Consider the following 26,261-nt stretch of genomic DNA (forward strand, 5'->3'; position numbering starts at 1 on the left):
CTTGGATAGCCAAGTCTACCGGGGCGTGTCCTTGCCCCGGAGATCCAGCAGAGGAGGAACAGAAGTTGGCTAACCTGTGTTAAAAATCTACTATAAAAAAAAATTGCAGCTTTCGCCTCTTTATCTTAACATATCCTAAGTAAAGGATGAGAAAAAGGGGCAGGGGAAGAAGTTAGGAAAGAAAAAGGACAAGGACATTTGAGGACCCTTTCAGAATAAGTGGAGGGGCTGGGCTGGTGCGGCTAATACGTCACATGGTCAGACTTTCTCCACCCCTCCCCCAATTCCCCTTTCCTAACATCCCCACGCGGGGGGTGGGGGGTGGAGGCGAGGTTCACTAGGAAGAGGGGGAAAGGGTCTCTTTGCGCTATACAAAAGGGACAGTCGAAGTGGAGGTTGAGATCCCGCGTGGAGAGGCAGTGTGTGGGGGGGTTACTGCCCCGGGGCATCTCCCACGATCTCGATCCCATGCTGCTGCAGCTGGGCTCTCAGAAGTGCATTTTCATTCTTCAGCTCTTCAATCTTGTGGGGGGGGGGGTTGGGGAGGAGAAAGAGAGAAAAAAATGTTACGAGATAAGTGGTGAAGTCAGAGGCCTCGTTCCCACCAACGAGGGCTGTACCACTTCACGAGACCATACCACTTTACAGCTGCAAGTCAGGGGCCGCGAGTAAGGTACACTTGGCCGCATCAGATCAACGGGCCACCTAGCATCTCATTTCTCCACAGTAGCCAACTGGATGTCCCCGGAAGGCCTATCAGTGGGATACAGAGGCTAAAGCTACTCCTGCACTGCAGCTCCCCAGGGGCTGACATTCAGAGGCACAGTGCTCCTGAATATGGAAGTTCTGTTTAGTCCCAGACCTAATACCTAGTCTTCTCTCGCTTAATCCCCAGCGAAGAGATAATAATAAAAAAACTGTTCACGATAGGCTTAGACCCTGAACAACTACTGGAGCTAGGATTTAGGAACCCTAGTTTATCAATGCCTTACTGACATTGAGTTGCAGGACGAGACAGCTCTCCTTCCAAACTTTTACAGGCCTCTAAAGCCACGGGTGGGAATCTCCGCCGCACCATATTTAACAGCTGTCACCTTCTCTAAATACCGATGGGCTTTCTTCTCTAGAGCTCGGTTTAACGCCTTTCCATCAGCCCTGCTTAGTGGAAGACTCCAATGCTGGCCTAGGGAGGCACGGTTATGCCCCTGCAGTGCCAACGCGATCGAGTCAATTGCTCATCTTTTACTAAACTGTGAATTTTATAGGGATGTCAGAAATCACCTAATCTCGCCTTTGCTGTCCAGGTTCCCTGGACACAATAGCCACTCTAGTCCTGGTAGTGTCTTCGTGGTGAATTGTTTACTCGAAGAATCTCACCATCTCACATACAGTGGCAAAGGTTTGTTATATTGGTACCAGAACACGGAGATCGTTGTTGCCATGTGAAACAGCTCCTTAATTGTACTATTGTATGACTGTGTACTATTGTGATTGCTCCTCTTTAAATTTTTATTGTTATGCTGGTCAATGACTGTATCTAATAAATCTAATCTGTTTCGTCTCCATGGCTATGGGTGGGCCTCTTCCCTATCAACTTGGTCCACCCCCCCTCCCCAGCAAGAGGATACGGCGCACAACCGTGAAGTCTACCTGCTGCCGTAATAAGTCGTTATCCATCTGCAGCCTCTCGGCTTCTTTGAAGGTCTCCTGCATGCGCTGGTTCGTCTGGCGCAGCTCCCGGATGTAGTCGCAAGCTTTGGAAAGGATGCCTCCTTTACTCTGCGAGAGGTGAAGAAGTCGTCCTAAATCCCACAATAGCTCAGCTGCTGAGACACAGCCCCTTCCCTGGGAAGGAGAAACAGCTGGACTTTCCCCTTCCCTGATCGGAGATTGAGGAGGCACAAATATACCCCCCAAAGTCCCCGTTGGGTACACATCACACGGCAACTGGGCACCCCCGCTACTGCTCCATGCTAAGTTGGCCACTGGACCCTCAAGTCCCTCATTCCGTCTCACAATCTCCAAGGATTGCCTTTTGCCACATGCCACTTATAACAAGGTTGGTGTCCAACGGTGTGGCTACGGCAAGGACGCAGGGAAAAGCAGTAGCCATGAACTCAGTGGGGGAAGGGGGGTCGGAAAGGGAGAAGAGCCTGGCCCTCCTCACAACTGAATTTTAAAAACTCCCTGAGCAAAGCCCTCATAGAGGAGGTAAATGAACCTTGGATTACTTACTGTGAAGGTTCCTTCTGCTCTGAGGTAAGGAGGGCATCTTGAAACATTGGGTTATTCCCATCGGTTGCTCGGGGAGGCAGGAACAAAAACCTTCAACTTCCTGCCTCCTCTCGAGGGAATAAGCCCCTCCTTCTCCTCAGTTTGAAAGCTAGGAATGGACAGGAAGGAACCATATGCAGGCCGGAACAACAGAGATAAACACGGTAGAGGTAATCAAACATTAAAAAACCGTAGGCAGGTTATAACAAAAAACTTTGCCTTGGACAGGGAGCCTAGAAAAGACAGTTGGGGAAACTGGCAAAAATGTGGAAGGATACTCCCGAGTGAAGAGAACTCTTTCTACTTCCAGAGGAACTGCTGGAGAAATAGTTGTCGTTCTTCTCCTGACATCAACAGATTGAGAAAAAGCTGAATTGTGTAGTAGTACTGGAATACCTGCACCAGATGGGCAAGATGCCCTTCAGACCTCAGAGCAGTGCGTGATTCCCACTGGTTGCTCAGGGAGGCAGGATCAATTACAACTTCCTGTCTCCTGGTCTGGAATCACCCCTTCCTCAGTTTGAAGACTTCCCAGACTAGGAAGAGGCAGAAAGGCGTCGAAGGCATTCTTAACTAGACAAAAAACCCCACAACAGAATAGGTGCCAACGGTTAAACAAACAGAAGGACAATGGAAGGACTGTAGGAGATCACTAATTGACCCAGGTTGTCCTTTCCCCTATAAACATTCTTAAACCTTGATTTGAGATGGTTTATGACCTGAACATCAACCTGTGCCTGTAAGGTGCACGGCAAGCTTTGTAACCATATCGTCATTTTACTGACTTGTTGATCTTATTCATTTTGAGTGGGGCAAGATGCCCTCCTTACCTCAGAGAAGAAGGAACCTTCACGGGAAGTAATCCAAGGTTCATTCTTGCTCTGAGCAAGGAGGGCATCTTGAAACATTGGGATTTCCAAGAGCTGTGTCCCATTGTCGGGTGGGTACTAGTCTTCTTCCAACATTTGTAGTGGAGCCTGCATCCGCTGAACCAAAGGAATGTATTCCATATTGTCTGACTAAGGCAAACATAGGGGACTACATTGTTGTAACCATAACTCTTCTGTCAAGCTTGCCTATGTAAAGGAGAAGAAAAACTGGGGCTGCGCTAGGTGTAGTGTGCAGTACCGCCTGTTTGATACACTGTCCAGTACTGTGACAGATTACTATGACTCAAGCCTTAACCTTTCCCTTTATTCTGGAAGGTCCAAGATTGAAAACAACAGAGCTACTCATGGATTGGCTGCGACTGATATAAGCGCAAATAAAAAACCAGCTGGTTGAGCATTATGTTATTACATGTTATGTTATGTTATGCTAGAATAAGGAGATGGAATTCCTTATAAACTGAGCAGTTTCCATAAAGGATGAAGGTAGGAACAAGACATGGTACTATCTTGACTTTGAGAAATACACACACATAGAACCTTCCGGAACAACAGGGTTCTCAGTTTGGGTACCCCATGGGTTGACACTCGTGGTATCAGGATGATAACTCCCTTCAGGTTTATTTCCTTCCTTCCTTTCAAAATTTAAATAACACCACCTTGGAAAATACCTAGTGGATGAAGACATCCAGTAAGGGAACCTGAATATCAAAGGTGGACTGGCCTGAGATTTTGGCCACTATGTCCTGCTAAACTGGGTGTTAATGCGGCAGTGGTTGTCACTTGTCTGCACAAGGTGGAGAACTGAAGAGTCTGGTGTACGCCTTCCTACAAGGCCCCAAGTAACTGCCAAACCTAATAACTTAGGGTTCCATATGCTTATGCATACGCTAGAGGACACACATTTTTCACGAGTGAGAGCATATGCTCTTGGAGATTGATCTTCAAGGGTTAGAAGCATTTTCCGTGACCAGAGAAGCTCCCTCAAGTCACTGCCTGTGTTTTTCGATAACCCAGCAGTTGGTAGCGGTCCAGATCCATGGAATGAAAGCAGGCCATGTCGGCTAATCCTGGCATACCAGGAGCCTCCACAGTTCCTATATAGCCCAATTTCCCCTGAATGGAAACCATATTTTTACCTTACTCCACATAGGTACACAAATACAGCTACTGCTGGTTCCTGTCATAACCTTCTCAGGTTCATGGAATGCTCTATAGAGGAAAAAGACAATTGTTAGACCTTAAAACCAAGGAAAAAACAGGGGTGGGCAACCATCCCTTCCCTTCTGCCCTTGTGAGGTGATACCGGGAAATTTTTTCTGGCCATAGAGACTAAAGGCTAGCGTGGATAGTCCCACCTGTGGAAGCCCAGTTGAGCACTGAATCAATCCCTTGTCTTAATAGCAGAGAGAAAACAGGAATAAGGCTGCGGCTAATGTGCGTCCAGCTGCGCATTGTTTTGATAACTCCATATAGGTGTAAGCCTAGGGCAGCCACCAGCATTTGAATGACCACCCGGATCAAGAGATCCCGAGAAGGGCTTTCTTTTATCCCTGGTTTCTGCCAGGATGCTGTCTAATATCTCCCAAACAACTTTCCCCCTTGGGAAGGATATCCCTTTAGGACAGTTTTGGGACGGGAATCCACCTGCCAGGATCTGAGCCAAAGGGTACGTCTAATGGCTGAGCCTGCTGACATGGCCCTGGAGGCAAAGGATATCCAGGGCAGAGTAAGCCAGAAGGTGGTAGCTTTTAAGGCTTATTTTAAAATTATTATCAGGAGGGATACACTGAGAAGCTACGAGTCGACAGTATAATGGCCCTAGAAATAAGAGCGGAGGTTGCTGATGCTGCAAGGTCAGCGTTTCTATCTATTGCATCCCAACAAAGTCTAGGCTGTCCTCTGAGAAGAGATCTGAGGACTGTAGTGTGGCTACCTGAGCATCCATCAGGGGGAGCTGTAGCAACTCTGAGGCTTTAGCCATCATGTTAAAAACTTTAAAAATCTTCCCACTTAGCCCTAAAAGGGGTCTTGAAGTAATCAGGGAAAGGCACCCCCTGAGAAGGGGTGGCATGCCTATGGAATAACTGCTTAGTCCCTTCTGGCCTTTTTGGGGGGTGTGTGACCCATCGGGATCATCATTTAAGTCTAGAGCTGTAATGGTCAGCAGACTGATAGTCTTTGCTGCTAAACAGCCTGGTGTGTTTCTCTTGTGGTTCTTCATCATCCAAAGAAAAATTTGCCTTCTTCCCTATGTTCCTCAGTTGAGGAGCAAGGGGAAGGCTGTGCAAAACGCACTCACTAGTCTGAGGCAGGGAGCCTTCCTTGCTGCTTTAGTGGGCCAACTAGAACAGAACACAAGATTGTGGGGTATCCCTACAATATATATGGCCCTTGCCTGGGGATCCAAGCATGCAGGCACTGGCACCAACCCCTGGGATCCTCCGATTGAGGGAGTGGGAGAAGGCAGCTGCAATGAATGCCAGCCATCTTGGAGGCTCCTCTCCTAAGTAGGCCAGTTCTGCACAGAGGACTTGGAGACCACCCACCGGTTGGCTGGGGGGGGGGGGGCACATTACCAGCCACAGGCAAGGTGCAAGACTCAAGCAGAGGAGGAGACATCCTTCCTGAAGTGCCTGGAGCAAGAGCCATTTTCCATGCCTCCTTATGCGAGGCCTTTTTTCCGCTCTTTTTGGCTGGGGACAAATGAGGAAAAGGCTACATTACCAGTTGCAGGCAAGGTACACGACTCAGGCAGAGGAGGAGAAATCCTGAAGTGCCTGAAGGAAGAGCCATTTTTGATGCCTCCTTCTTATGCAGGGCCTTTTCCCCCCGTTCTTTTTTGGCTTGGGGGAGGGGAGGAAAAGGCTACATAACCAGTTGCAAACCAGGTGCATGACTCAGGCAGAGGAGGATAAATCCTTCCTGTAGTGCCTGGAGCAAGAGCCATTTTTGATGCCTTCTTCTTATGTGAGGCCTTTCCCCCCTCCTTTTTGCTGCAGCAATATGCTGGCACATAGAGGTGATCGGCTCTTTCCCCTCTTTCAACTCCATGAGACCACAACAGGGCTGTTGGAGAACTGGCCCAAAGCGGGCTGATCCGAAGTGCTCGGCAATGCCAAGAGCAATCCCACGATGAGGTCTTCTAGTAAGAACAAGGTGAGGTTCTGGAAAGAAAGCAAAAGTAGCAGAGCTCTGCTGAAAAGCTGCTTCCCCATGCAAGGCAGGAAACAAAACTGAGGAGAAGAAGGGGCTTATTCCCTCAAGAGGAGACAGGAAGTTGAAGGTTTTTGTTCCTGCCTCCCCGAGCAACCGAAGGGAATAACCCAATGTTTCAAGATGCCCTCCTTGCTCAGAGCGAGAACTCTCCGTCTTCCTCCGGGTCCTGGGAGAAAAGGAAGAATATGAGGGGTCCACACCAAAACAAAACGAAAGTGAAGAAACAATCGGTGCATGGGAAAGAAATATTTTAATAAATTCTGTAACCCCAACGCGTTTTGTGTAAGCTTCTTCAGGGGTATCTTTTTCTACTTCAGAGTCCCGTGCAAGCAATAAAGCCAAAACAACATTTGCTTCATTGCTTGCATGGGATGCTAAAGCAGAAAAAGATCCCCCCTGAAGCACCTTACGCAAAACGCATTGGGGTGACAGAACTAATTAAAATATTTATTTCCCTTGCACCAGCTGTTTCTTCGCTTTTGTCCTGGGAGAAAAGTCACATGGGACTGCTGATCCCTGACAGCAGCCAATGCCTCCTGTCCCCATTATCTGGCCCCGCCCCTTGCAACGACCCTCACCGCTCCGGTCTTGCTGTTGTCCGTATTGCAGTCTGGAATTATTTTCGACAGCTGGACGATCCAATTGTTGATCTTGTCCCGCCTCCTCCGTTCGACTGGGGACAAAGAGACGAGAGGCCGTCGATTATGCAAAGCCTGGGTTGTCGATTATGCAAAGCCTGGGCCCCGGTAGTGACACCGTCCACCCTCGTAGAGGAAAGCCATGTAACACGGCCCATTAGGGAGGACAGATTAGGACCCTGGTTCAAATCCCAGCTCTACCGTGAAGCTCCCTGGGTGACCGTGGGTCAGTCGCTCGATCTCAGCTCAGCCCACTTCAATGTGTTGTTGTAAAGATAAAGGGGGGGGGCAAAGGGGAGAACCACATACATTACCCCCCTGAGCTCTTTGAAGGAAGAGCAGGGTAACAAAATAATACAAATCAGCAGTAGCCAACGTTGGGGGCAAACAGTAATCTATCACTTGGAACAGTGCTTATGGCCACTTTTCAAAATTACCTCCATAAGCACCACAGAAAAAGCAATGCATAAAACATAGATTCAAAGAGTTGGAAGGGGCCATCTAGTCCAACCCCCTGCTCAACGCAGGATCAACCTAGAGCATCTCTGATGACTGTTTGTCCAGCGTCTGCTTGAAGACTGCCAGTGAGGGGGAGCTCCCTAGGCAGCTGATTCCACCGTCGAACAACTCTTACTGTAAAAAAATCTTACTATCCAGCTGGTACGTTTCCGACCGCAATTTAAACCCATTATTGTGAGTCCTATCCTCTGCTGCCAACAGGAGCAGCTCCCTGACCTCCTCTAAGTGACAGCCCCTCAAGTACTTCAAGAGAGCAATCATGTCCCCCCTCAACCTCCTCTTCTCCAGGCTGAACATTCCCAACTCCCTCAGCCTTTCCTCGTAGGGCTCCGTCTCCCGGCCCCTGATCATCCTCGTAGCTCTCCTCTGCACCCGCTCGATTCTGTCCACGTCCTTTTTGCAGTGAGGCCTCCAGAACTGCACACAATACTCCAGGTGCGGCCTGACCAATGCAGTGTACAGCCGAACTATGACATCTTGCAATTTGGATGTTATGCCTCTGTTGATGCATCCCAAGATCGCATTAGCGTGTTTTTTCCCCGCTGCGTCACACTGGCTGCTCATATTTAACATGTGCCAGATGGAACTGAACACTGGACAGAATCCACCATGTGGATCCACAGCATCTCAAAACTCGTTGAAGCACATGCAGGAGAAACAGTTCTTATCCACACTGTTGGTGGTCTTGTCCAAAAGTTCCGGGACGAGATAACGACAATACAATCCTAAGCAGGACGATACCCTTCCAAGGCCATTGAAGTCAATGGACTTTGAACACACATGAAGCTGCCTTATACTGAATCAGACCCTTGGTCCATCCAAGTCAGTATTGTCTACTCAGACCGGCAGCGGCTCTCCAGGGTCTCAGGCAGGGGTCTCTCACATCATCTACTTGCCAAGTCCCTTTCACTGGAGATGCCGGGGATTGAGCCTGGGACCTTCTGCATGCTAAGCAGATGCTCTATCACTGAGCCACGGCCCCTCCCTCACTTTGAAAGCCGCAATGTCGATTAGAATGGCCCTGTCAGTTTCGCTGCAAAAAGGCTAAAGGGTAAATTTTGAGAAGGAGAAGTTACACCTGCCATGGCTATTGGCCTATGATACAATTGCAGGAACTTTTTTTTAAACAAGAGACAAAGTAACAGCGGATGTCGAAGCCACCCAACATTCCTTGGGTACAAATAAACGGTATAGAAAAATGAAGGCTCCGCTCTGCTTGTGCACCTTCGTTGTGCTGGGCTCTTCTCCTCTCATCTCGCGGCGTCCGCGTCCCGTCCATTTTCCTAGGTTTTCAAGAAAACAAAAAGGGTCACTCCGAAAAAAACAACAAAAAAACCCCCAAGAGGCTCCTAACAGCCACATCCACTCCCTGGAGCAGGAAATAGCATGATCATATTCCCCCCCACATTTTTTTAAATTAAAAAAAAGGGACAGGATGGAAGTTCCCAAATCTATTATCCCACCACCATCCTGGAATTGGGCAATGGAGACAGTGTGCGTTCTTTCCACCATAAAATATGAAGGGAAAAGGGGGTACTAATAGGGTTGCCAAGTGCCCACTGAGGGCGGGGGGGGGACGACTCCTGTCCCCACCCGCCATTGCTCACCCTTGGTCTTGTGAGCAACAGGAGGAAAATGGGGGGGGGGGAACCATGTTGCTATTTTGATGGCATTACCCCCTGCCACTCTCAGATTAGATTGCTATGGTGTTAAGTTTGGGGGATTCATACAGCACGTGGATCTGGGAGGGCAGCGATGCGCTAGTGATGCTCTCCTCTTCCAGGCCCCGCCCCTAAACAGCTACTGGGAGCACAGCCCTGGCATCCATAGGCACTAACGTTTCCCTCTGCAAAGATATATAATTGGATTGAAATAACGTATGAGACATATCTAATAGTAGTTTCTTGTTATGGTTAGGTATAAATACAGATGCTATAGGTAGAACTGTTTAAAAAAATAACAATATTATATTGTACCTAAAGTTTAAACTAATACAGTAACTGGTATAAAATAGTGGAATTTATATTTTTGTTTAGTAATAATTTTTATTAGCCGCGTGGCGCAGAGTGGTAAGCTGCAGTACTGCAATCAAAAGCTCTGCTCACGACCTGAGTTCGATCCCAATGGGAGTCGGTTTCAGGTAGCCGGCTCAAGGTTGACTAAGCCTTCCATCCTTCCGAGGTCGGTAAAATCAGTACCCAGCTTGCTGGGGGTAAAGGGAAGATGACTGGGGAAGGCACTGGCAAACCACCCCGTATACAAAGTCTGCCTAGGAAACGTCGGGATGTGACGTCACCCCATGGGTCAGGAATGACCCAGTGCTTGCACAGGGGACCTTTACCTTTTAAAATATAGCAGGGATACTAATAATGTTTTAGGTGGTTCTTCTACCTTGCTTACGTTTATGATTTTTTTCGTTTCTCCCCAATATCCCTTCTTCAATGTTTGTATCCCACACTTAAAAAAATCAATTAAAATTTTATTTTAAAAAAAGTTTCCCACTGTGGGAAAGGGTCATGGGATGACAGCCATAACGTCTACGTTCTCATACAGGGCAGCACCAGATGCATTTACCGCCCACGGTGAGAATCTCCACACTACAGCTATCATTGGCCGCTTTTCTCCTTCAAATGAAAACCTGAGCAGACGGTACTTCCGGACCTGTGGCGATACCCGGGGGACGTGGTTACCAGGTGGAACAACTGTAGCCAGCCAGGCTCAACCCCTGTTGTCCCCTCTGCTCCAAAAGCCATACGTACGGAGAATAGGGATGAGTACGGGGGGCGATGGTACGTTGCGTTCCTGTCTGCAATACGTCTGGCGGCGTCATCATTACATAGAACTGGCCTGATGGGAACAAAACGGAGGAGGGATTTGTCTTACACTGACAGCCAGAGAGAGTAAGAATGGACCGGGCAGCAGAGAAATCCTCGCCCGTGGTAAGTAGAAATTCTACTTGGGCTACCGCTAGGTTCTGGAAAAGGTGCTGAAACATAGATGACGCAGGACAGCAGCTAAAGCACACAACATGGGTTTATGCTTCCTGAAAAGCTATTTCGATTTTAGAGACAAAAAAACCAGCACGTTTCTGGTCCTCACAGCCATGGAGACTTGCTTGAGAGGTGGCTTATGAGTAGGCAAAAAGGGGTCTGAACAAAATCTCCCATCAATGGGAGGGTAGCACAACAGTGATGTACTTTTGGCACCCTGACCGTTGCTTTGACTAGTACAACCAATGAAGCAAAGCTGCAGAATTACACAAAATAAGGTAAAAAAAATACGTGGCAGAATTAAGAACATAAGAAAAGCCATGCTGGATCAACCAAGGTCCATCAAGTCCAGCAGTCTGTTCACACAGTGGCCAACCAGGTGCCTCTAGGAAGCCCCCAAACAAGACGACTGCAACAGCATTGTCCTGCCTGTGTTCCACAGCACCTAATATAATACGCATGCTCCTCTAATCCTGGAGAGAATACGTATGCATCATGACTAGTATCCATATTGACTAGTAGCCATGAATACCTCTCTCCTCCCTGAACATGTCCACTCCCCTCTTAAAGCCTTCCAAGTTGGCAGCCATCACCACATCCTGGGGCAGGGAGTTCCACAGTTTAACAATGCGTGGTGTGAAGAAATGCTTCCTTTTATCAGTTTTGAATCTCTCACCCTCCAGCTTCAGCAGATGACCCTGCATTCTGGTATTACGAGAGAGGGAGAAAAGCTTCTCCCTGTCTATTCTCTCCACACCATGCATAATTTTATAGACCTCTATCATGTCTCCCCTTAACTGCCTTTTTTCCAAGCTGAACAGCCCTAAGCGTTTTAACAGCATTCATGACTGTGGCTATCAACACAAGTCCTCGCATGCTACTCTAGAGAGGATATGCTTGACGAACCTAGCTTCCTTTCCTTTATCCCTTAGAAGCACCTCGATTCATAAATCTTGAGCCACACACTTCTAAATCTATTGTTTTGGGGATATAAGGGCTGAGATCAATTTTGCCACTTCCAATGTAACCTTAGGATCGCTGTCACTTAATAAAAAGGGCATTAGCTTAGACACAGAGTTACGAGTCTGATCAGTTAGAAGAGGAATAGTGTATCTTGATCTCAGATCCTCGTAAAAATGACATTCCAGGAGCACATGTGCTAGAGAAGTAATAGTACCAGATGAACGCAGGCAGGTCCTTTCCAAATATGGCAGGTTCACATATCTACCTTGCATAACCACAGAAGGGGTTAGCATTCAGTCTAGCAAGAAAAAAAAAAGCTCTTAAGCGACGAGGGGTTGTCAAGAAATAGGTATAAACAAGAAAGCACCGTGGGGGAGGCCCTCCAAAAAACTGCGGCGAGCAAAAGCGACGAGCATGAAACGGTATGCTAACATAATCAATCTCTTTAACACACTTATTTTATCTCAGAGAAGGTGTCTGATTTCCCAAGATCTCTTATTATATCCCACGATATGCCTACCAACGACAATTTCTCATCAAAAAAATTTCTGCCACGAGGATCTATACGAGCCATGTCACAAAAATATATAGGTAGATACTGAATCTGGATTCCTACCTCCGGCCTGGGCTAGCGACTGATCCGTCGTCTGCACCGACACCGCTGTGGCATCCCCCACTGTGGAGGCCGGGAAATACGCAAAGCGGGCCTCTCCGCTGACGGCGTCCGTCGCTGGGCTTCCGCCATTGCTGAAAGGGTTCTGGATCACGGCCTAGAAAACAGCACAAGGAGGCGTCAGCGTTCCGTGGCGGGGTTCCATCGCCGGGGAAGGAACGGAAGCTGCCGTTGTAACGAGCAGAGGCTGCTGGGAGAGAGGAGGCCGGATTCTGTTCCGGGGTGGGAGGAATAGAACCCGGGACACGTGACCCCATGGCTGAACGTCGCCATCCCTCAAAATCTGCAAGCGCTTTTTGACTTATAAGGATTAGAAAATATTAATACAAAGGAGACACCAGATATCTGTAGGGAGGGAGGAAGTCGGTGGGGAAGTCAATTATAATTAATTATATTTAATACTGAAGACATGCACCTAATAATTTTTTAATTTTTTATCGAGTCAAAGATTGGTATATAGGTTGTATTGTCAAATGAAATGTATAGCAATTATTGAAAAATAATAAATAAATAAATAAATAAATAAATAAATAAATAAATAAATAAATAAATATATATATATATATATATATGAAAAAAAATCTGCAAGCGCTTCCTCGGCGGAGCGCAAGGCCATCTTCTTACATTCAGAAACAGGATGTAGACTTCATGCGCTCACGGCACTAGCAACGGTGGAAGTGGTGCCACAAACGGTTCTTGTACATGTGGGCGGCACCTGATCTCGTAAGCCCGCCTCCCCTCCTTGAGTCATGCCCTTTTAACACCCCAGTGCTAAGTATCTCCTGGCTTTGAAAGGAACGGATAATTTAACCCTAATATGAACCTTCAGAAAGAAAACAGTGAAACCGCTGGGGAGAGGGTGCCTTGTCCTGTATTTAGACAGAGCGGCGTGCTCAAGACCACCCAACTGAGTTCACGGAAGTGGCAAAATTCAAACAATTTCCTGATTTATCCCTCCCAATCTTACTTACTCTACTCCACGCCTTGGGGATTTTTTTTTTCAAATTAGAAAGGTGGGATAACTAGTTTAATCAATAAAAGCAAAACCAAAAATAGAATGATTTAATCCAGGGGTGTCAAACTCATTCATTACGAGGGCCGGATATGACATGTCACTTGGTCGTGCCGGGCCATGCCTCGCCAGCCCAGATCGAGGATGGGGGCTGCCTCGCGGGCCGGATGAGAGCTCTCGGGGGGTTGATCCGGCCCTCAGGCCTTATGTTGGACACCCCTGGTTTAAACCCAACAGCTTATAGGAGCATTCCCGCATTGCTGTGCTATTTTAACTGATGATGGGCCAGCTTGATCCACTCTCGTTTTCTTTTACTTTTTACTTTTAGTAACCGAGCTCCTTCGGCCTGAGATCTTGAGCCGTACAGTAAGACTGAAATTAGTTACACAGTGTTATTAAACCATACCAGAAAATGTATAAAACACACACATAAAACATAAGACAGGTCAAGTATCCCTTATCTGGACATCGATATCCAGACTTGTCTAAAAACCAGACCTTTTGAGCCAGCATGCAGGCATTACTCACAGGCCCTCAGCAGTGCCACAAAAGGTTCAATGTACACAAAATTATTACAAAATATTTTTAAAAATTACATTCAGGCTATGTGTATAAAGTATATATAAAACAAATGAATTTCGTGTTTAGATTTGGGTCCCATCTCTAAGATATCTCATTATGTATATGTAAAAATTCCAGACTGTTCCAAAATACAGGAAGATCCGAAATACGGACCACTTCTGGACCCAAGCAGTCAAGGTAAGGGTTACTCAATCTGAAGTAAAAGCTAGCGTCATTTCTTAATTTTGAGCATGAGAGCACTTTAAAGATATGACAGCAGAAAAAAGTTTAGTTACTGATCTTGTAGTTTCCTGGCATACCCGCTAACAGAAAGAAGACTGCCTCTGAATCAGGAGCAAGTTGATAGTCTCAGAATAGGGATAATCCACAATTCTCTAAGCGAGGCCCATTGCATGCAGATTAATAGCACATGGCCGATAGTCTCAGTAGAACAGAAGAATAGTCTCAGTAGACTCTGATCTGGAGAACCAGGTTTGGTTTCCCTACTCCTCCACATGAAGCCAGCTGGGTGACCTTGGCCTTGTCACAGCTCTCTTAGAGCTCTCTCAGCCCCACCTATCTCACTGGGTGTCTGTTGCGGGGAGGGAAAGGGAAGGTGATCGTAAGCTGGTTTGAATCTTCCTTAAGTGGTAAAATCGGCATATGAAACCCAACTCTTTTTCTTCTATACTATGAAATATATTTATTATAAAGCGTTCATGAAGATATAAGGCTGATAGTCTCAAACCACATGCCAAATGCATTTTGGCCCTCAGACTTTCATCAGTGGGCTATTTGTATCAACCGTCTATTTGGTTGAGTTATGCACACCTCGTATGTACAGGGTTGCCAACCTCCAGGTGGTGGCTGAAGATCTCCCACTATTACAACTGATCTCCATTATAGTTTGATTTACCTTGTAGCCTTTTGCTATCTGCAAATAAAAATATTTACTTACTTACTAACTGACCTCCAGGCGACAGAGATCACTTCCCCTGGAGAAAAGGGAATCAATGGCATTGACGTCTCCAAACCCCACCCTCCTCAGGCTCCACCTCCAAAGTTTCCAGGAAGTTCCCAACCTGGAGCTGGCAACCCTATGCATGTAAAGTCAGCCTGGTCCAGAAAGAAATATTCAGACGGCACTTCACGTTTGTCTGCCTTTACAATTTAAAAAGTATTTTAATGACAATCAAACATTGTAGATGGAATGCATCCTTAAATACATACCTGGGCTGTTACAAAATTGTTTTATCTGTACATTAATGTGTGTGTGTGTGGGTAAGATGTTTTAGTAGATCACTGATGAAGGTGTGAGGGCCAAAACGCATGTGGTTTTAGACTACCAACCTTGCACCTGTTGCCATTTAGGCTTGTTTTTAATATCTGCATGAGGGCTTGTTAATAAATATATTTCATAGTATAACTGAGTTCATTTCCACCAGCCTTTGGGTACCCAGAGAACTAGGAGAGGCCCTGGTTCAAATTCCCAATCTGCCGCAAAGATCTTGGGGTTACCTTGAACACTCCGCCCAAAGAAGTCCTTTTGTCAATATTAATTTTTTTAAAAAATCAAAAACTGCATTTTATTTCGAATCTGAATCATACAATTATAAAATCGCATCGATTATAATGGAATTATTAAAAAATGCAATGGCCAGCAATGCTAATTAATGCTTGGATCCCTCCGCTGTTCTGTCCGGGAAAGGCCATGCTATTGCTGATAGCTAGCCTAACCTCTGCCAGAGGTGGCATAGGAAGCAGGGCTGCGAAGGATCATCTGAGCAACTGGGGGGATCCCTTCTGGAAGCACCCAGTCCTTCAAAGACGCCACCCCCAGACTGATTAGGGGTCTCCAGGTCAAAAACCCGGTGTTTTAAGTTGCAGGTGGAAACTAATTAGAAGCCAGAGTTCTATGGGATGCACAATAATAATAGGAAGAGTTGGTTTTTATACCCCGGTTTTCTCTACTGTAAGGAGTCTCAAAGCGGCTTACAATAGACCCCCCCCCCCCCACATACACACAGCAGGCACCCTGTGAGGCAGGTGCGGCTGAGAGAGTTCAGAGAGAACTGTGACTAGCCCAAGGTCTCCAAGCAGGCTTCTGCCATCTTGATGTAGTGGTTAAGAGCGGTGGTTTGGAGCGATGAACTCTAATCTGGAGAACTGGGTTTGATTCCCCACTCCTACATATGAAGCCTACTGGGTGACCTTTGGCTAGTCCCAGTTCTCTCAGCCCCACCTACCTCACAGGGTGTCTGTTGTGGGGAGAAGAGGTGACTGTGAGACAATTTGAGTCTCCCTTACGTGGTAGAGAAAATAGGCATATAAAAACCAACTCTTCTTCATGTGGAGGAGTGGGGAATCCAACCTGTTTCTCCAAATTAGAATCTGCCGCTCATGTGGAGTAGCAGGGAATCAAACTCAGTTTTCCAGATTAGTCTGCCGCTTTTAGTCATTATACCACTGCACACAATTTGTTTCTGTCCTTTAAAGCCCTTGGCTTGGCATAGGGGCCATCTTCTCCCTTAAATTCCTGCCTAGGAATTAAGATCACAGGGACAGACCCTCCTGGCTGTCCCATCAATCAAAGAAGTTCCTTTGTTGGGGTCACGAGAGAGGGCCTTTTTGGTGGCAGCCCCACAATTACGGAACAACCTCCCTGGGGAAGTGCGTCGGGTCCCCTCACTTCCCACCTTCAGGAGGCAGTTGAAGATGGTTTCATTTAGGACTGCATCTCACTAATTCACTGTTTTATTTATTGGCGATACTAGTTGTGATTTTAAATTGTGGTCTTCTGTGTATCTTTTTTGCGGTTGCTTTATTTACAGTGTAAGTCGCCATGAGTTCTGCAGGGTAGCAAGAAGGCTCTTTAATGATTGTCTGCAAGTGGATTTTGCCGTTTCACCCAGTAAAATCCAGCTGCAAAGTGCCTTGAAAGTGGATTGAAAGTACACTATAGATATGTGTGAAAGCGCCCCGACATTGAGGAGCCCAGGTCTGGTTTAAACACATGAAGCTGCCTTATACTAAAAACATTTATTAGCCTTCTTGCTACCCTGCAGAACTTAAGGCGGCAAGAGAAGGAAAAACCCCGACACTAGGGAGCTTTCACATATGCTGAATGCACTTTAATCCACTTTCAATGCACTTTAATGATTGTTTGCAAGTGGATTTAATTAATTGACGAGGAAAAACCCAGACACTAACACTGAGGACACCAGGTCTGGTTCAAACACATGAAGTTGACTTATACTGAATCAGACCCATCAAAGTCAGCATTGTCTTCTCAGACTAGCAGTGGCTCTCCAGGGTCTCGGGGTGAGGTCCTTCACATCACCTACTTGCCTAGTCCCTTTAATTGGAGATGCTGGGAACTGAACCTGAGACCTTCTGCGTGCCAAGCAGAGGCTCTCCCACTGAACCACAGCCCATCCCTTGCAAGCAGAATCTGGAAAAGACAGCCCTCCCCCACTATACGTGAATGGTGTCCATTGAGTCCTTGGGGAGGAAAGAAAAGTGCTTTATTGGGGGCTTCCATCACAGTCCTTACGCCCCTGGCCACCACCTCTGATCATGATGAAGGGCATGATGCTAGTCCTCAAGAACAACTATGGACGCTGCTGTATTCCACTGCAGACGCACTTCCGGGAGGGAAGAACCACAAGGGGATTGTCTGAACTCTCAATCCGGCAGAGAAAGAGATGCCCCATTAGTCCACCTTCCTCGTAGCACGTGGATCTACCGATGGCAGAGTCTAACTGTGAAACAGCTCGGAATTCAGGTTCCAAGGAGCCAATCCCTACCTGGGCAACAGCCTGTTGGCCGCTGGCGAACGCCGCCGTCGAGACCACGCTGACGGCTCCCGTTGCGTCCGTCTGTCCGTCCAGCTGACTGTCCGTCACCTGGACTACTCTGTATGTTACCTGGGGAGAAGAGGCAAAGAAGAAGTAGAGTTGGTTGTCATATGCTGACTTTCACTACCTTTTAAGGAGAATCAAACCGGTTCGCAACCTCCTTCCCTTCCTCTCCCCGCAACGTACACCTTGTGAGGTAGGCAAGGCTGAGAGAGTTCTGAGGGAACTGTGACTGGCCCAAGGTCACCCAGCTGGCATCACGTGTAGGAGTGGGGAAACCAACCCGGTTCACCAGATTCGAGTCCCCACTCTTAACCACTACACCACCCTGGCTCTAACAGTCACCCTTGAGGGGGGGAATCTAGTGGCGGTGGGGTGCTCAAAAGCCCTATGATTTACCTGGCTTGAAAAATATGGCTGGAAGAAATGGGGGGGAAAACTAATCAAAACATTAAACAACATTTCTGAGGTTGAAGAAAAGGGGAAAACTGGCTGCACCTATGGGTTTGCAAACATTACACAAAAACACACAACTCTGCTTTTTTGTAAAAAGAAAAAAAAGAGTGCGGGGAAAAAGGAACAAGTACTCATATGTAAAGGTTGTACTGAATTCCACCTGAGGACTTGGGACAGGTCCCCCGGTAAAAGGCGTCATACTCAGACCGCTGAGTACCACCACAAAAAAGGCCCTGCGACAAACTAGATCACCCAAACCAAGCTAGAACTTCTTCTCTCTCGATGGGCTAACTTTCTACAAGCAGAGAGTTTGTCTTGACATGCATCCGCTCACATGACAACCCCACCGGTCAAATTATAAAATGGCACAGTCCCTGGAATTGTACCGCCACGGACATACCTCCAAGCCGACATTCACTTGAGGGGGAGCTGGCCAGCGTGCGCATTGGTAGGCCCCAAACCCTTACACCTCCCGTCATACTCAAGGCGTACAGGTGGGCCAGCCTCCCCAAAGTTACCTGTCCTCCATTGTTCTCTGTGCGGAACTGGTATTGGATATTGTGGTCTGTGAAGGCCGCTTGCTGGACGCTGGCGATAGCCACTGCAGTCTGCTCATCCGCATTCGTGCCGTCTCCTGAGAAACGGAGGGAAATCCGCTTACCAATAATGAGGATCGGAGGGGATGGGACCCTGGCCTCCAGTGGGTCACAGAGATGCCCTAGCTTATGGAAGGAGGCATTGGGGAGGGTGAGAATGGGGGAAGTAGGGTAGGAAGAACCGAAGGAGCCCTTAAGTCCATCACCATGGGCCTCTGTGGACGACCATTTTGGGATTTAAGGGGGAGAGACTGCACAATCTTGAACTCACAACAACCTTGGGTGTACCTGCCCGTCGTGCCACATGTGATATAAAGTAGCAGGGGACTGTGGCAGCCCTAAAGAGGGGCAGGAAGGCCAAACTCGAATGTAAGAGTTAGCGCCCCACCCCCCCGAATCTAGCCTACCTCTCCCACAGTGCACTGCAGTCTCTTCCCCAGTTCAGCTGGATCAAAGCCAACTGAAAAATGGGAAAGGCTCTTTGATCAAGTGTATGATGAGTCTATCAATCTACTATGACTTCGCAACTCAGGCGGGCGACCACCCTCACTTTTGGGAAGATAATATCCTGCGAGGGACAGGTAGTTGGCTCAAGGTTGACTCAGCCTTCCATCCTTCTGTGATCAGTTAAATTTGCATCCAGCTTGCTGGGGGTAAAGTGTAGACCAAAGCTTCTTAAACTGTGGGTCGCGACCCCATTTGGGGTCACGTAACTGAATGTGGGGCTCGTGAAAAATATGGCAACAGTAAAAGGTTTCTTTATGATTGATTATCAGTAAATGTCTGATTTGCATACCTATTTTATATACCTACATAAAAATTTCTCGGGCGAAAAGGGGTCACAAGTGGAAAAAGTTTAAGAAGCCCTGGTGGAGACGACTGGGGAAGGCAATGGCAAACCACCCCATAAACACAGTCTTCCTGATCAACGTTGTGATGTGACGTCACCCCGTAGGTCAGTAATGACCCGGTGTTTGCACAGGGGGACTACCTTTACCTTTAAGGGAGGCAAACACCACACCAGAAGAGGTGTGCAAGATCTGGGGTTCCCATTGCCAACTGGGGCGACGGTCTGATGGGAGAAGACCAAAAGCTCACCTGTGCTCATAATACAGACATTCTGCACGTCTTATTTAATTGGGTGGGTTCTGGGCCAGCCCGGGACCCCTCCTCACCTTCCTGCAGCTCGACTCCCTCTTCTCCTTCTTGAGCTTTCTCGTGGCTGTAAATAAAAACAGAAGGGAGGGGAAAGAGACAGTCACCTCCAGTTGGAGAAAGAACCCGTGTTTGCTGAGCTCCTGCCCACACCCAAGTTACCAGAATCCACTCCCTTGCAAAATGCTGAACATTTGGGCACAAAGCTACCGCACGATTTCTGGACCCGGGGTCCCCAACGTGGTACCGGTGGATGCCAGGGCGCCCACCAACACTTTCTCTGGCGCCCGCCAAGCGTTTTTAGGATACGGGTGGGGCCATGTAGGGCTTCTGATTGGTTATTGGCGATCTGATTGACCGTGGAGATTATTTTTAAAATGTTGCTTTGGCAACACCTACCAGTACAGCACAAGGCTAAATGGTGGAACTCCCTGCCCCAGGATGTGGTGAGGGATGCCAACTTGAAAGGCTTTAAGAGGGGAGAAGACATGTTCACAGAGGATATGGCTATCTATGTCTACTAGTCAAAATGAGTACTAGTCATGATGCATATGTATTCATTCCAGGATCAGAGGAGCATGCCTATTATATTGGGTGTGGTGGAACACAGGTAGGATGGTGCTGCTGCCGTCGTCTTGTTTGGGGGCTTCCTAGAGGCACCTGGTTGGCCACGGTGTGAACAGACTGCTGGACTCGATGGGCCTTGGTCTGACCCAGCAGGGCTTTTCTTATATTCTTATGACTGACACTGGGTTGCTGAATTTAAGCTGCGGCAATCATATTTTGGCTGGCTCCGCCTCCTGCGGCAGCCATTTTGTCACTGCGCCCACCGTGCCGTGTCAGAATCCCAAATGCGCCTGCAGGTTCACAAAGGTTGGGGACCCCTGCTCTGAAACAATCCCCACTAGCATGTGTGACAATCAGGGGCAGAGAATCGTAGAGGTACACACCGTCGGCACCCTCCACACCGTTTTCTCTGTGTGGACCTCTGCAACAACCACTTTTTCGCCCGCAACTAAAAGTACCGTTCAGGTTTTTTTTACATCTTACTTGCCCATCTGGCTGTTGTTCATGTGGAACAAAACCCTCTAGGGACATGGAACTCTACGGGACACACACGGGGGTTCATACGAGGTCTCCCCCCTATTCAGGCACTCCTGTCTTGCTTCGGCATGACTGAGTTATAATACCTAGATACTGTGGAATCAATGCATGTGGAAAGAATTTAGGGTTCACTGCAACCTTATCAGAGCTTCCGCAATGGGAACAGCCAGTGTGGAGTAGTGGTCGGGTTAGGATGGGTGCAGGCCTGGGTTCAAATCTCTACTCTGAAGCACATACTCTGCCCAGAGTTTATTGGAGAAATAGTTCAACATTTGCTCCCCCCCTATCCCCCTACGTCTGGGAGAGCAGAGATCTACAAAAGAAAAGGCAACAGTAATGTGAAAGACAAAACCCCCCCCCCACATTTCTTCCATGCGCAAAGAATTTTGGCAGGTGAGTGGCAACCACAAATTGCGGCTGGCTAATAAGCCGGACCAAAGTTTGCAGACCTCTGTTATCAGAGTGTAGCTTTGTATAAAATTATGCATGGTATGGAGAGAGTGGACAGGGAGGAGCTTTTCTCCCTCTCCCATAATACTAGAACACGGGGTCATCTGCTGAAGCTGGAGGGTGAGAGATTCAAAACTGATAAAAAGAACGATTTCTTCACACAACGCCTAGTTAAATTGTGGAACTCCCTGCCCCAGGATGTGGTGATGGCTGCAAGCTTAGAAGGTTTTTAGAGGGGAGTGGACATATTCATGGAGAGGAGGGCGATCCATGGCTACTAGTCAAAATGAATACTAGTCATGATGCACACCTATTCCCTCCAGGATCAGAGCCTATTATGTTAGGTGCTGTGGAGCACAGGCAGGATGCTCCTGCGGTCATCTTGCTTGTGGGCTTCCTAGAGGCACCTGGTTGGCCACTGTGTGAACAGACTGCTGGACTTGATGGCCCTTGGTCTCCATGTTACATGACAGTAACCACACTTTCCAGTGTGGGTGTACTGGATAAGAGCAGCGGACTCCAATCTGGTGAACCGGGTTGGTTTCCCCACTCCTACACATGAAGCCAGCTGGGTGACCTGGGGCTAGTCCACAGTTGTCTCCGAACTCTCTCAGCCCCACCTGCCTCACAAGGTGTCTGTTGCGGGGAGGGGAAGGGAAAGGCGACCGTCAGCCGCTTTGAGATTCCTGAAAAAGGTCCGGAAGATCGGGGTAGAAAAACCTCCTCTTCTTCTCTCCAACAGTGTCTTGCAGACTTTGTACATGGAGAAAACCCGTTCCACAGAGACCGGCCTGGGGCATCATCTGTTTGCACACCGCACCACACCCTGAACGCTCCCCTGCACATGGCTGTGGACGATCCGCAGTGGCGGGTCAAGCTGCCTTTCCCGGAGATTCGCTCACTGACCCTTGCCTTCTCCTTCTTTGTTACGGCCCAGGTTTCCCCACGGTGCAGCCTGAAAACCACAACTCTATCGGGAGCAGACAAGCATGCGCCGACTCAGCGCAACCAGCTTTTTTGCGGCTGTCAAGCTGTGCTCTGCAAACCTTAGAGCGGGGAGGGTTCATCTGCGCGCATCATAATTCTGCCCATCTCGGGGAGAGGCTACGCGTTCGGTTGTTGAAACGTCAACGTTGCCAACCTTCGAACGCTGACTTTTCCACCCCAGGACGAGATCTGGCCTTGCACAGTATGGCTATAGAATACCCATCAACACACCTCTGCTCTTCGCTGCCTGAATTCGGGCAGTTCCAAAACACACCGGGCGAATTACATGCTGACATCTTTACTTCATGCCGCTGTGCCAAGGAGAGCGTCGGGGCTCCTCACACTCAGAATCTTTACCTTCACAACAACCCTGTGTGGTAGGGCCAGGCTACGCGAGAGGGAAGGGCTCAGGGTCACCCAGAAAACACCGTTCTCACTACAACCCTGTGATGTAGGTTAGGCTGAGGAAGAGAAAAAAAAAACACAAGCGCAACAGACCCGAAGTCACTTGGGTACACAAACAGCGAGCATATTTGAACGTATGTTGCATTCTCTATATCTGTCCTAAAGAAAGTGGAAGCAATAGAACATGTCCTGCTGTGACGTCCTTTCTACAACGACATAAGATCACAGTATATTCTCCCCATATTGTCATCCTTTCCTGGGAGAACGGAAGAAGCTAAAGTTTCCCTTCTCTTAGCACACTGGTTCCCAACAGGGGATCCACGGACCCCCAGGGGTCCACAAGAACTAAATTAAGGTCCACGAAACAAAGTTATAAACCCATAATAAATTAATATTTTCAATTAAAAGTTCTCTATTATAAAAATATATATTCAAATATTATTCTAACTTTAATGTTTAACTAACAGTTATGATTAAAGTTTATTTTCGAATTCTCTGAATTTTTATTTTGAACCTTGGGGTCCCTGCACCGCACAAAAAAGTCCTAGTGGTCCCTGGTCAAAAAAAGGTTGGGAACCACTGTCTTAGCAGACTCCTCTCGGGAGATACCCACTCAAGTAGCCAAATTCTGCCTCCCGTCTAGTGGGATCCGTAAACGGCAAACTGAAAATGTTTCCCACTAGAAGATCTTTTTCTCCTCTTCTTCAAATCATCCTTCTCGGAATCATCAACTTTTATTATTTTAACCTAACTTTGATTTTTTACCTGATATTGTGTCGAAATAAAACTGGACTTGAGGTATCTGTCCTAAACAGTGGATCCTGAAGTTGCCCCGTGCAGCAAAACCAAACACACACCGAAAAAAGAACAGAAAATATAATGATCGACACAGGGAGCCAGTACGGCAGAGCTGAGGATTGGGAAAATCCGCATTCAAATTAGGAGCGTACACCCAGGTATTTCCAAACTGAAAAGGTGCCTGAAATTCTGCATCTCAGCAGAGAGTTAAATGAGCGTTAGGGAGAAATGGAGGACTTACAAAATAATTAATTTTTAATGGAAATAATCAAATGCTTTTTATTATACTAATCCATTTATTATTAGTGAGATTTATTATTTCTCTTCTTCCTTTTATTTTTCTTTCCTGTTTTCTTTCCTTTATATATTACTAACTATTCATATTTTCTTTTTTCCTTGAAAAATACAAATGTCAAAGACACCAATAAATATTAACAATAGTATTAGGATTAGAATTTTGTGCAAAAGAGATTACTAATTTATCACAAGATGAAGGGAGGTGTAGGGGAAGCCAACAATTTTTGATTATATATAGATTTTTTTTAACAATGTTACTTATTTGTTTTTACTTTATATTCTTTATGTTATTGTTAAACTATGTGATTAATAATTTTGGAAAAATAATAAAAAAATTACTTAAAAAAAAAAAAACTAAGCAGAGAGTTTGGGGCACGGTTTTGGTTCAGAAATGTCCGAGTGCACAAAACTTCTCTGAGTGACACAGCTCACGGGCGGCTTTAGGACGGTCGCGCTTTCTTTCCACCTAAACTACCCTGCAGGGATACTGCAAGGATCAACAGGGGAAGTGGAGAAACATGTACCCCACCCCGAGAAAGAGCGGGATAAAAATGCAACCGATGAGGTGGAGCTCAGGTTATTTAGGAAATGGGATTCTCCCTTTCTTAAAAAGAAGCAAGTTTCTAGCCCCCCATGAATGCCAAGACACGCATAAGTGATGAGGCAACAACGGTCACTATTTCAGCAGCAAGTGAGAGGTGACCATGTCAGCTTTGCAGAGGTCAGTGGGAAGGGCTTTGCATCTTTCACTATTAGCAAAACCAGGATAACACATATATATATATATATATATATACACACACACACACACACACACACACACACACACACACACACACACACACATATATACATACACATATATACATACATACACATACATATAAATATATATATATATGTATGTATATACATATACATATATATACACACATAAATATAAATATAAATATATATATATATATATATATATATATATATATATATATATATATATATGCGCAGAATTATTCAAAACACACAGAATCTCTGCCGTTAGCATGTTTATCTGCAAGTTGCTGAACTGGTACGGAATTCGGATGGCTGGATACCATCTCCCGCCACGGTGCCCCAGATTAACCCAGTCTTGCACTTGCTTTGGGGGGGGGTATTATGGAGCCTAGCTCACTGGCTCCGAGCAGCTTGCTACTCCGCTGGAGCGCTCCTGGAAGCAGGAGATCTTCTCACTGATGACTGCGCCGAGGGTCAAATTAATATCCTTTGCTTTCGCGGAGACAGGATGGAGATGGGCACGTTGCCGCCTGCAGAGAAGCGGCCTGCGATGCCGGGAAAGCATTAAACCGTCTTAATCCTCCGCGCTGGCAGGGAGAGATAAGGCCTCCATATCTCGACAGGATGCTGCTGCAGAACAGAAACGCGCCGAGGCCGGCAAGCGGGAGGAGGAAAAAACACCCGACACATACCGGGGAGGCCGGGTTGAAGAGCTCCTGAACGGGCAGCCATTTGGACCTAAGCTATCTCACGGGTCTCTCGGACAGGATCCCGTTTCGGCAGCTCCTTCCCAAACTTTCTGACGCATATTGCTTTTGTTAGCCGCTCTGAGCCTAGCTTTGTCCAGGAAAGGGTACCCTATAAATCTAATCGATCAACCAGCTTTTGCTCCGCACCTAGGAAAGAGCTATGTAGTATTTTCTCAGTTGGCTACCAGAACAATCAGCAGACCCTCCTGGTAGCTCCGCTGGAGGAGAAGAAGAGTTGGTTTTTATACCTCACTGCCCTCTACTGCAAGGAGGACAATCGCCTTCCCTTCCCCTCCCCACAGCAGATACCCCTTGTGAGGTTGGTGGGGCTGAGAGAGTTCGGAGAGAACTGTGACTAGCCCAAGGCTTCATGAGGAGGAGCGGAGAATCGAACCCGGTTCTCCAGATTAGAGTCCACCGTTCTTAACCACTACTCCACTCCGGAACCTACGTTAGAACTTAAGAAAGGCCATGCAGGATCAGACCAAGGTCCATTAAGTCCAGCCGTCTGTTCACACGGTGGCCAACCAGGTGCCTCTAGGAAGCCCACGAACAAGATGACTGCAGCAGCACCATCCTGCCTGGGTTCCACAACACCCAATATAATAGGCATGCTCCTCTGATCCTGGAGATAATAGGTATGCATCATGACTAGTGTCCATTTTCACTAGTAGCCATGGATAGCCCTATCCTCCATGAGCATGTCCACAGCCCTCTTAAAGTTTCCAAGCTGGCACCCATCACCACGTCCTGGGGCAGGGAGTTCCACGATTTAACGATGCGTTGTGTGAAGAAAGACGTCTTTTTATGTTTTGAATCTCTCATCCTTCAGCTTCAGCAGATGACCCCTCATTATGGTATTATGAGAGAGGGAGAAAAGCTTCTCCCTGTCTACTCTCT

The 26,261-nt window shown here is 47.2% G+C and overlaps 1 protein-coding gene across 1 annotated transcript in view; it reads right to left on the bottom strand.

The window, feature by feature from the left end:
* Positions 1-330: 330 nt before the first annotated feature.
* USF2 (upstream transcription factor 2, c-fos interacting) overlaps positions 331-26,261 on the bottom strand; it is a 33,999-nt gene continuing 8,068 nt past the window's right edge. The window contains exons 2-10 of the mRNA XM_056846825.1: positions 19,821-19,867; positions 18,568-18,683; positions 17,543-17,662; positions 12,107-12,260; positions 10,297-10,384; positions 8,762-8,820; positions 6,959-7,053; positions 1,651-1,779; positions 331-522 (exon numbers count right to left, since the gene is read on the bottom strand). Of these exons, the coding sequence (XP_056702803.1) occupies positions 433-522; positions 1,651-1,779; positions 6,959-7,053; positions 8,762-8,820; positions 10,297-10,384; positions 12,107-12,260; positions 17,543-17,662; positions 18,568-18,683; positions 19,821-19,867 (898 nt within the window). The 3' untranslated portion in view covers positions 331-432. The remainder of the gene's footprint in view (positions 523-1,650; positions 1,780-6,958; positions 7,054-8,761; positions 8,821-10,296; positions 10,385-12,106; positions 12,261-17,542; positions 17,663-18,567; positions 18,684-19,820; positions 19,868-26,261) is intronic.

This window comes from Euleptes europaea, chromosome 3 (assembly GCF_029931775.1).
Source record: "Euleptes europaea isolate rEulEur1 chromosome 3, rEulEur1.hap1, whole genome shotgun sequence".
Lineage (NCBI taxonomy): Eukaryota > Metazoa > Chordata > Lepidosauria > Squamata > Sphaerodactylidae > Euleptes > Euleptes europaea.